The sequence below is a fragment of the Pyrus communis genome, chromosome 4 (assembly GCF_963583255.1).
Source record: "Pyrus communis chromosome 4, drPyrComm1.1, whole genome shotgun sequence".
In the NCBI taxonomy this organism is placed as follows: Eukaryota; Viridiplantae; Streptophyta; class Magnoliopsida; order Rosales; family Rosaceae; genus Pyrus; species Pyrus communis.
The window spans coordinates 4,567,345-4,579,441 of NC_084806.1; the positions used below are offsets into that span (position 1 = coordinate 4,567,345).

At 36.8% G+C, this 12,097-nt stretch overlaps 1 protein-coding gene and 1 pseudogene across 1 annotated transcript; both read left to right on the plus strand.

Moving 5' to 3' along the window:
• Positions 1–1,682: 1,682 nt before the first annotated feature.
• On the plus strand, positions 1,683–5,665 carry LOC137731355 (AMP deaminase-like; annotated as a pseudogene).
• A 1,465-nt stretch (positions 5,666–7,130) lies between these two features.
• Positions 7,131–11,755, plus strand: LOC137731157 (uncharacterized). The gene is made up of 4 exons (XM_068470267.1): positions 7,131–8,020; positions 8,131–8,300; positions 10,929–11,003; positions 11,116–11,755. The coding sequence occupies exons 1-4, from the start codon at positions 7,336–7,338 to the stop codon at positions 11,500–11,502; spliced, it is 1,317 nt and encodes a 438-aa protein (XP_068326368.1). The 5' UTR covers positions 7,131–7,335; the 3' UTR covers positions 11,503–11,755.
• The last annotated feature ends 342 nt before the right edge of the window (positions 11,756–12,097 follow it).

Sequence of the window (12,097 nt, forward strand, 5' to 3'; positions counted from 1 at the left end):
TTTGCATATCGATATATATATATATATATATATATATATATATATATATATATATATATATATATATATATCGATATCGATATTTGTTGTATTCAATGTAAATTATGGAAATTTATAATGGTGTAGGTATGTCAACTCATTCAGATTTACTCAAAATTAGAGAAACATTTCTAAAGAAAACATGCATAAGTTCAAAATTTGCAATGGATTTCGGAAAAATTTATATAGCTAATTGGTAAACATCGTTGATATTCATTGATGTTCCAAGATCTCTCTGATACAAGGTGAAGTTTGCATTTCACCCCCTTTTCCATACCGATCCTTATTTTTTTGTTGTTGATATTTTGACAGAAATATCGACAATTTCGTGATTATTTAAACTTTGAACAAAGCTAGAAATCGAGGTTAGGCAGTGCCTCATGGCCGTATGAAGAAATCAAACAAAATATAATATAATTAATAGGGTCAAAAAAATTCTTCTTTTGTATTGGAAGGTAATATTTTAATTTAAAAAGAGTAATTGAGTCACAAAAAATAGCATTGAGATCATAAGCACCGATCTTGTTTGTAAGTTTTGCTAAATCAAATACTACTACAGTAAAATTGAACCAAAATAAATAATCATGGCTCAAAACTGCAAGTACAATAATTTTTTTCAAGATTGATTATTCTTCTATTCCATAGAGGTGTGGTTTTATTGTAGAACAAAAATACATGCAAAATGGTGAACTAACTACGAAATACTAGTTGAAATTAGCTTTAGTTTAATAACAATATGGTAAAACACTTTCTTTTTTTGTAAAATGAGAAAAACAAAAGCACACACCAAAACTACAAGCTAATAAATATAAACAAAGGCATAAAAAGTGAAGAAATTTCAAAATAAGCCTGAGCCTCTCCTGGTCTTCTTGTGGCTTTACCACTGTATAGATCAAGATCGAAGAACACACATTTTGACATATGTTTTTGGGGACTATGATAGAGAGTGTTGTGATTCCGTGTGGGTAGGTGGGCGAAGTTAGCAACTATGGAGAGGAACTGTGAAAGAATTCTGGGCCAATATTAGGTTGAAACACTTGATTCCTAAGTTAGTTGAAGGCCCATGAAGAAATAGGTTTATGACTCCCCACTGAAGAGAACAACTCAATTGTTGCTAAGGATATGACTATCTCGAACAATTTGGATAAAGTTACTTAGTATTACGGTTTGATAGTATTTTTATTTATTTGTAAGTGAAAAGTCTTAAGTTTGAAGAAAAAATCACGAGTTTGCAACCAATTAATTATTTCCCCACTCCCAATACTGTGAAAATATCTTTGAATAAAAGAAAAGTTGAACAAGTGTCCTAACGGTTCTACTTCTTGCTTCACCAACAACGATTATATGCTAATTTGAAATGATGGACTAGAGTCTTGACATAACCACGTCCAAATGTCCCTCGTACTTCATTGCCGATGGAACATGACACATTTCTACACTAAAAGCCAAGTCCAAAGTTATCCAGTAAACAAGAAGTTGGTTATCTTTAGCCCAATTCAGTTGAGCCATTAAAAAGAACCCTAAAACGAATTGTACTATATATGGAACTCTGAAGCCTCAGTTGGTGGTCTGGATTGGATCGAACTTTGTATTTCGGACCGGTTTGGCTAGGATTTGAATGAATAAATTGGGAGTCTTGTCTAATGTTTAGTGCGGACAACTGCCCAGAACTTGTGCAACCCACTCGCCTCTCCTTGAACCAACAACCCACAAAGGAGATGAGAAAAGGAACCAAAGATGAAAAAGGAGACGAGAGCAACTCCAGCGTTGCAAAGGTTTTATAGGGCAACTCACTATTGAATCGCCCACAGTGAACAATAACTTCCTTTAATGAACAGTAATTGCTTTTGGCACTTCCACTCCTAAACTGAATAGCTATGACAATAGGCAATAAAATATTAGTATTTTTTATTTCATAAAATAATAAAAAATAATTTTATTTCAAATTTCGCATATGATTTTTAATCGGTCTCGTTGTACCATGTTTCATTAAATAAGAAATTACAATCCAAAGTATTTGAGAAAATATAAAATTGTAGTGTAAGGTGGAAGATAATGATAAGATATTTATAAAAAAATTAAATCTTTTTTTTTATTTTTGGATTTTTTATTAATTATTTACATTTTTTAAAAATTTAATTTAATTTTTAAATTTTTATTGCTTTTTTTACGTTTTTTTTTAATTTTATAATGTGACTGACGTCATCCTGACGTTAGCCTTGCATCATGTGGCCTCAGGCTCTCGGATCATCAATTCGAGCTAAGCCTCTCACTCAGGCCTCCCTCGAGCTCCATTGCCCATGGGCTGGAGTAGATTGCTGGTACAATTAGGTTGGAGCAACAGCCAGTCTACCGGACTATTCAATATGGTGGAGCTGCTCTGAAGAAGGTGTTGCGTGGAAAGACAGGAAGGTGAGCCGCGGGAATCGGTCGCCATAACCAAGAAGAAGAATGCCAACATCAACCGTTGAAACTACGAGGTTGGTCGAGCGAGCTCATTGTCATTGATTCTAGGATTCCAAACAGATTGGGTGATTGGGTTTCAGAGTCCGTAATATTTTAACTAAACCAAATAACTTTTTGAGAAAATCATGCATATATTTGTAGTCAAGCAAAATGGTAGTCGATTCATTTTTGTTTTTAGAACAAATAATACATTTTGTTTCCGATGTAATTAAGTGTCAAAGTTTCAAAGACAGTGATTCGGTCACTATTGATCTTATTTCTAACTTAATTCACAATAAAAGAGACTCAATTTCATTAAACTTCCATACATCAACGTGAGATACATTCTTAAAATAATACATTCACTAATCCTACTCTATGCAAGCGTCGTTGGATTTTTCTACAACTCCAACAACTAATACACAATGATTCTAATACTTCTTTAAACTATACCAACATCAATTTTATAATTAAACCGATATTCTTAATTATATCATAGCAGGCATTTATGCCGCTAGCAATAAGCAATAATTTGGAACCCTTTAAAATCGGGGCTCTATGCAGGTGCACTACCTGCACTTAGGCCATCTCCAATCGACCCGACCATAGGTCAAGATATATCATGTTTTGACACGAAAATAATCTCTAATCGAGGGTTAGGCCAAAGCGTTTGTGGGCCCCACCCGGCCAAAAATCAAACACAGGCCAGCAAACTGGCCAAAATGAGCGAGCGAGCCAGCCCGACACATCAGCCCAACCAGCGCCATTTATCAATTCCATTCCATTTTCCAGCCTGAATTTCCAAAAGCTGCTCCATTCTATTTTTTCGATAAAAGAACAAAACTTAATTTTATGAAGCTGTTTATTCCAGCACCATATGTCAGGTGCATTTGGCATTAAAATAATTTAATCTTATGATAAATTACAAAGCTTTTTAGACGAAATTCAAAAAAAAAAAAAAAAAAATCTAATTATTTTTTTCCTATAAATACCTAATCAATTCCTACACCATTTCTCACATCCTTTTTCACCATTTCATACAATCTTACCTCATTTTATTTCAATATGGTAGTTTAATTCAATTATGTCCGAAAACCTTAGCGACAAGTGATACTCAAAATATGTCCGAAAACCTTATTTTAATATGGTAATTTAATTCAATTAATGATATTAATTCAACTAAAATAATAAATTATTGAGTGGACTAAAAAAATAACCCCCTTCGGTTGGAGATGGATTTTTTGTCAAAGGGTTATGTTTTGGCCTTTGACCTTTTGACCCCCTTGGTTGGAGATGGTATAAATTATGGCTTGACATTGTTCCCCTTTCGGTTGGAGATGGCCTTAAATTTGAACAAGGGGACTTGATTTGAACAAGTTAAGTCCTTTTAAAAAATAATTTATCATCCATTATTATTTGAACAAAAGGACTTCATTTGTTAAAAGAATCAATTAAATTGTACAAGTGAACACACTAGATTAATAAAATTTAATTAATATTTGTTTGGACTGCAGCCTTTGGGCTTCAATTAGATAAAATCCGTATGGGCTTTGGTAAGTCTAGGTCACAATGTGTGTTGTTGCATAGGCCCAAAGGTATATCCTCCTTGTCATGCGCCTATGTGTGGTTGGAATTTGGCCTATCAATATGCACCTATCTTACATTACCTCAAAAGGTTTAGTAATAGTTAAATTTGCCGCTACCACGGTTGTACAATATCTACAAAAATATGGGAATCGTCACCTCTTTCCAGAATATTTTAGACAATGTGTTCATCCCACTCTTTGAAACTGCAGTCAATCCACACTCTCATCCTCAACTACATTTGTTCTAGTTACATATCAAATGTGTTAACGTGATTATCGTTTAAAAACAGGTGGTAAGTTTTAACGTTGTAGATAATAAAAGTAAACCAGAACGGCGTCTAACTAAACATATGCCTACACCATCTGAATGGACTAATGAATTCAATCCCGCTTTCTTTTATTATGCGTATTACTGCTATGCAACTGTACACTCTTAATAAGGTTAGCAACTTCCTATCCCTTTAAATAAAAACCATGATCAATTAAGTTCGGTTGATATTGAAATTGGTTTCACTCTCTTGTTTTCCTTTGTTTCAGCTGCGTGAATCAAAAGGAATGCAAACAATCAAATTTCGGCCTCACTGTGGAGAGGTTATTGTCTGCAGCCTAAACTCAGGTATTACTGTTTAGTGATCATTGTGATCTCATGATTTTTACTCATGCAGGCGGGTGATGTTGACCATTTGGCTGCCGGATTCCTTCTATGCCATAATATCTCTCATGGGATGAATCTTCGGAAAACCCCCGGTTTGCAGTATCTGTATTACCTGGCACATGTTAGCTCTTGTGACTTCTGTTTCGCTGGAATTTGTCCATTTGATGCGATATTTGTTTATGGAGTTTCATTTTCCTGTTTGTTATTGACCTTTGCTTCTGCATTGTATGTGATGTGATATCAATACAATTAGTAACCTCCTCTAAATGCAGGTTGGATTAGCAATGTCACCTTTGAGCAACAATTCCCTTTTCCTGCGTTCTTCCAACATGGTCTAAATGTTTCACTCTCAAGCGATGATCCTCTCCAAATTCATTTGACAAAAGAACCACTTGTGGAAGAATATAGTGTTGCAGCAAAGGTTTGTTAATTTATGATATTTGCCAGTCTTCATACTCGTGATCGTGTAATGTGCATCTTATCAAATCAGTACGATGCAGGTATGGAAGCTCAGTGCTTGCGACCTCTGCGAGATAGTGAGAAATTCTGTCTACCAATCTGGATTTTCACATGTAGCAAAGGTGAAGAAATATACCAACGGAACATTCTGTGTTCCTGAGAAATTTGTACCATCCAATTATACCCTAAAGGCCTTTCACCATGATTAATTCCTCTTTTTTCCTCGTGCAGGCACATTGGCTTGGTATCAAGTACTTGCTGGGAGGGCCTGAAGGAAACGATATGCAGAAGTCAAAAGTGCCCCATTTGAGGATTGCCTGTTCGACACGACGTAACTGTTTAGGGTTAAACTAGTCCAAAATCCGTCCCTCCCCCTTCCACTTTTTCATGCTGAATGATCGGCTTTTTGCAGACTTGGAAGGAGGAAATACAGTATATCTTTTCGGGAAAAGCTAGCTTTCCGGAAGAAGTAGATCCATGAAGCAATGCACGACCAAAGTGTTGCTTCTTCCTGGCAGTCCTATTCCATTGACATGACAGTAGTTAGCGCTGACATCAATACTTCCCGAGGCCCTTGTTCTGCTGATTTTGAATCGAAATTGGGCGGTACTAATATATGTAAAAGAATTGACAGAAACAGCAGAGGCAGTTCCCTACAGCTTTGAAGGAAGAAACATGGCAACAAAAAAAAAAGGAGCTTGAACCGTTTCCCGTGCATATACCCAAGTTTGAGTTTGAATTATAATGTTTTCTCCATCAGCTATGTGCACACACTGAACTTAAATTTCAAAAGTATAATATTTGGCTGTGTGTGTTGAAAGAGTCAGGAGCGACGAGTTGGAGATGACCTAAAGTAATTAAAATTCGAGAGTCACAAATTCAATGTTCAAAACTGTTATATTATGCATAAAAAAATGTTTTTTCTTTTATCAACCGGAGGGAATTCTAACCAAATTTGCAATGTGTACCTACTAAAATAAAAATAAAAAACTGAAAATTTGTAATTCAAGTGATTAAGAGCATAAAAAAATGTGTCGAGTGTTGTTTACACAATTTAATGAGCATTATCGAGAGCATTTATTGAGTGTTGTTGGCGCAACATGCAACATATCGAGTGGTGCTGAGATATGCCTAAAAATATTACATTACACTTAGTGCTAGTGCACATAAAAAGGAGTACTAAAAGAAGATCTTTGAAAGACATCCACATGCTTATTTTCTGGTCTACAGATGGTTTTGGGATCACCTTGATCTCAATGGTGGACCGATTGTGCAAATAAGCCAAAGAAAGAGAGAGAGAGAGGGAGAAGCTCTTGGCAAATTTTTCTTAGTATTTATTGTTGACCTGGCATAACAAGAAGTGGATTCCACTTTATGCCAGATCAACCTCTAACATAATTATTAATAATATTTTGACAGCATGATGTAATGTGAGATCAATTTGAGTTTTAAGGTGTTAATTGAGAAAAATTAGAATTTTAGAGTTGAGAGATACTGAAGTTAAGTAAGCGTTTTCATAAATAAGTCAATCAGAAATATTCAACAAATTTTTTTTAATTATACCTAACAATAAATGATACAAATAATGAATAATGAACTACTGTGATTGAAAATAAAAAATAAATAATAAATAATTATGACAATTGAATTTAAAATGTTAGTTAGCATTGAAAATTGCCAATAGGATTCTCTCCGAATTCATTTGGTGAGGATCTTAAAGATCCGTAAACCGTGTCCGTTTATTATACATCGTATAATTATTTTTTATCAGATATTATTTATATTTAATTTAAATAAATATATTTAAAATAATTTATAATTATAAAATATACGAATATAATTGACGAATTTCTGAACTCTTACAAAGAAAATCTGGATCCGAAAATTGAAGCGGAGTTGAATAAGAACACAGAAAAATTGTGGTTGTGTTCCATAAAAAAAAGAGTGTGTTTGTGTCGTGCCCGAAACATTTCACCTGCTATTTAGTATTTGGCAACCTTCTCACCCTGCTTCTCTCTCTCTCTCTCTCTTCCCAAATTCCCTCCCGCCGCTTCGTTGTCTGCAAAACCCTCACCACCACACCGCCCCCGCCTGGTGGTGCTTCTCCGATCACCCGAATCACAAAGCCCTAGAACTTCCCCAGAAGCCGAAATGGCAGCCACAGCGGCTTCGGACCTCTCCGACGGACCAGTCCTCAGCCTCATCAACAAGCGCCTCCGAGCTCTCCGCAAAAAGCAGAACCGCATAATCCAGATGGAGGAGTCTCTTGCCCAAGGCAAGGACCTCAACAAGGAGCAGGAGGGCGTCCTCCAATCCAAGCCCGGGGTCGTTGCCCTAATCGAAGAACTCGAGAAGCTTCGCCAGCCTCTCGCCGACGCCGTCGCTGAAGAGCAAAGCCTCGCCGTGCAGCGCCATCAGGTCTCAGCCTCCACCCAGCCTATCTCAGATGAGAAGCCCCAACACGACGACATGCCCAATGTCGTCCAGCCCAGTGAATCAGACGACCGCCAAGCTGCCGCCGTCGAGGAGCTTCTGAATCTGCTCTACTTTGGGTCCTTGTTCGACGTGAAGTCGCAGAGTGACTTCACCCGGATTATTCTAACCAGGACCCACGAGAGAGAGTGCTGCTTGACTTACGATACCATCACTGACGACGACACTGAGATGCTGGCCCCGAGGGACTTGGATTTGATTTCGTCGCTAGGTCAGTTGTTGATCTCGCGGCCCGGCGATTCAAGCTTGTCTCATAAGAATGCATTGCAGCAATGCCTCGAGCACGCCAAGCTTTGGCTTGCTAATTCGGACCAACCCATTGAGCCGAATTCCAGTGTGACATGTAAAGTTTCTATCTTTTTTGTGAAATATTTAGTTGGTTTCTGTAAATGATTGAAATTATGTTTTATATGTGGCTGCTTTGATGACATCAATGGTTTAATTTGTGTGTAGATGCGGGGTTAAGAGAGAGGCTCAGTAAGATTATGGCATCGGACTACTTTACCATAACACCGCAAATGAAAGAAGTTGCAGCTGCAGGGAACTATGCTCCGTTTCAGGTGCCGGTACAGGGGTCCATTTCGCCTGTTCAGGTGCCGGTTCAGCTGGATTTTCAGCAGAAGGTATCATTGATTTAGTTGTAAATTTTCGTCATTTGTGATTTGCTTTGAGTTGTTCTAATAACAATGTAGGTGCTTATTTCATTATGATGTTTTGGTGTTTTGATTGCGATGCATATGATTTGTACTATTGTGGTATTTCTTATGAGTTATTCTTTTATATTTTCTATGAGCTGCTCTGCCTCTTGGTATTTGTTATAGAACAAAAATAAAGACTAATTCCACATCTCTGTTTATAATTTGTGCATAGGAATAGTGCGTTCTTATTCGTGCTAATGTTTCTCGTGGGTGATGCCAACCTTAAAGTGTAAGATGTAGTGATCTGATTTGACTTTATTACTCTCAGGCATGGTAGTAGCTTTCACAAGGTTATGGAGGGTTTAAATTGAGTGGAAGCTGGAAGTTTGCATTAACAGTCTTAGGAAGGAATGAGTTGTTGGGTACTGCATTCCCTTCCAGATGCGAGGGAAACTATGAAATACTGAATGATTCATTTATTTTAAACTTACCAGCATAAAATAGAATAGAAGAGATTTGTATTTGGTGTTGAATGAAACTATGATTGTTTGAAAGCCAAGCACAATTAGGTCTTGAAGAAGTTATGTTTTATCTATTGGAAATAAAAAAAAATTTATTCTTGCTTGTGTGCATTTCTGTTTGTTGGGTTTTATGGCTCAAAATTAGGATGATGCAAAAAATAAGGTTTGTGTTACCTATTTGGTTTTGGTGTCCTATTTGGGTTTGGATTTTGACTTCTTAGTTGGTTTCCTTGGTGGAGAGATTTTGTTAATTACCTATTTGATTAGGATTTGTATTTACTTCCTATTAGGATTCTTATTGTTACCCAAGTCCTATGCACTATAAATAGGACCTTAGGGTTAATGTATTTTGTGTGGCTCATTTGTGTGACAATTTGGTGAGAGTCAATATGTGAGTTTGTGAGTTAGAGAGCAATTTGGGAGAATCTTCTTCGTTTGTTTGAGTTCTCTACTCGTTTGGTTTAGGTTTTGTAATTTGTGGGATTTGGGTTGTGAGAGATTGTTTGTTTAGAGAAATTCCTCGCCGTGCTTTGCTCGTGGACGTAGGCTTTACGCCGAACCACGTAAATCTCTTGTGTTAGTTTGAGATTGTTTGTTTTAGCTTTCACCTACAACGTTGATATTGGTACTTTGTTAGAATTCGCTTCCGTTTGCGCATAAAAGTACAACATTGTTTGGATTTGTGCACCCTTGCCTCCCCAACATTGATCGGTGAAAATTTTCATTAAAATTTTATGTACTTCTTGTATGTAGGACAACACGAATCACAATTGTTCTGAACACTTTGCCTAATAATGATTAGAGGATTCCAACATGCACAGGTGTATTGGTTTGAGATTAATATTAGTGTTTTTAGCTCAAATGAAACATCGGTATCTCCTTCTCAGATGAACTATGCATAATAAAAGTCCGTTTTTTGTTTTGTTCTTTATAAGGATTAAGGACACTGGATATGATGAATCTATGCTTCAAAACTTTTACCTTGTTAGGTTAGGTACTTTTTGGTTTCCCTCCGACCTTGTCTGAATTGAGTGCTCTTAGAGGATTATATTAATCTATTTCTTGGTGTCCCTTCTTTTTATTTGAATGCAACTTCAGACTTTGAGGAGGTATTTGAACTCGTCCACTTTTTCTGGTCCTTGGGAACAGCGTGACGAATAATTCAGAATCAGAATAAGTTCAGTCTAGGGGACAAATCAATAGTAAATTCTATGCGCTGTGTAGAAGTAATTTATGCTTCCCACTTTTGGAGGCAGACATTACTGCCATCTGGAATTTCAATCCTGCACTAATTAAATTTTGGATTAGGGTAAAGTACTCTCTTTTCTTCTTAAGGTCAGAGGTAGAAAGGTGGTAGTGGTTGTATTAATTAAAAAATAAAGAATATAAAGAAAAATTGAAGGGTATTAAAAGATTAAACCTTCATGTATGGGCAGGGGAATGAAACATCTGCTTTAGTCTCACCCTATGTTGCATATGCGGGACAATATGAACAAGTGCATTGTAATCGATCTATATATAGATTCCAGACTGTCTAATGCATGCCTAACTTTCTCTTATCATATCTCTTTGATATACTAAAGCTATATTTCTTTTCAAGGTTTTGGTGATATGCTAAAGCTATGTTTCTTTTCAAGGTTTCGATTAGGTTGGTACTTTCATGGCTTACTTTTCATTTTTTGGTTTAGCCGAGTGTGGATGAAAAATAAGTGAAAATGCAATTTTTACTTGTTTCCTTTTGACAATTTGGCATCGTTATCCTTGTTCCAAGGTCATTGCTGTGCTGTTTTTTGGTCTCACCCCTTCCCATCTTCTAGCATCCATCCTGCTGTGCTGTTAACAGTCACACTCCGTCTCATCTTCCAGTCACCACCTTTCTCAACTTCAGTTATCTTTGTGCATGCTTTACAGCTTATTTGTTTGAAGTTGTTGTGAACAATAAATTTTTAGCATGTAGTCTTCAAACTTAATGAAAGTTGTTTAATCAATTACGGTTAGTGTAATGTGATTAATTGATTTTGTTCCTGTTGTTAACTGAGTAATAAATTTTGGTCAAGTGATATGTGTTGAATTTTCTTTTTATGCTCTGTAGGTTGAAGACACTGCAAATTTTCAAGGACATGAGGCTGGTGATAGCCAATCGAGTCATATAGAGGAATTTCAGAAGGTGCTCTTAGCTTAGCGTTCGACAGATTCTTCTTGTGTTATCATTTCACCTTCAATTCTTTTTGGAATTTGCATCTAGTTTATTGAAATGTGGGAGGTTATTGCTTTTGCAGGATGAAGTGGTGACCGAATATCCGTCGGAGGCTGTTTCAGCTCAACAAGAAGAAGTTCAGCTAGAAACAGAAGCAGACTACAACCAGAGAGATGTAGAATTCGAGCAACAGCATGCTTCTCGCAGACCATATCAAAACCAAAGAGGCGGTCGTGGGGGAGGTGGCCGCAGAGGTTACACTAATGGCCGTGGAGGCCGAGGCAATGGCAGAGGAGGTGGTTCCTTCCAGAATGGTCGTAACCAGTATTACGACCAGCCTGGAAATTATTATCCAAGACCCCACTATAACAATAGGGGTAGGGGCGGTAGGGGTGGCGCGGCATCTTACAACCACCAAGGTGCAGCTCAAGAGGGTCATGCCTCGGCCAACGTTGGAGTTGCTTCGTAACGGTACATTCAGTCTCTGCAGAATGCTTCTTTCTAGTTTTTGTATGGGGCGGTGGGGGTAAGACGTTTGCTGCCTTGCATGAAACATGGTTTGTATGTGGGTGGTTGACGGATTCACCATCTGGGATGTTTTTTGGTCGACTGTAGTTCAGTTAATGCGTCTTGTGTTCGAAAACATTCAAAGACATAAGATGTTGAAGTATTTTTGGGACATGATTTGACATAATTTAATTCCGGTGCCTGATGGATTAATATTTTTCTGACTATAATACATTTTGTTGGCAATGGTTTGGTGTTTGGATTTACTTATATCCATGTCGAGTCTCAGCACATAGGTTGATCAACACACAAAATGGTATAAAATAAAAGGTTATTTAGCCAAAAATCAATAATACTCTACTATTTAACGATATATCAATGACCTATTTTAGTTTACAACGGATCCTAGGTATTATTTATTTACACAATTTTTACAAAGGTTTTTGTAAGGTTCATTTCGTAATATATTTTAATGATTCGAACCGTTTATTTTTTAGGACTTCCATTAAATATCATATCTATGAAAAATCATTCAAAACTGAATCATATAACCGTTG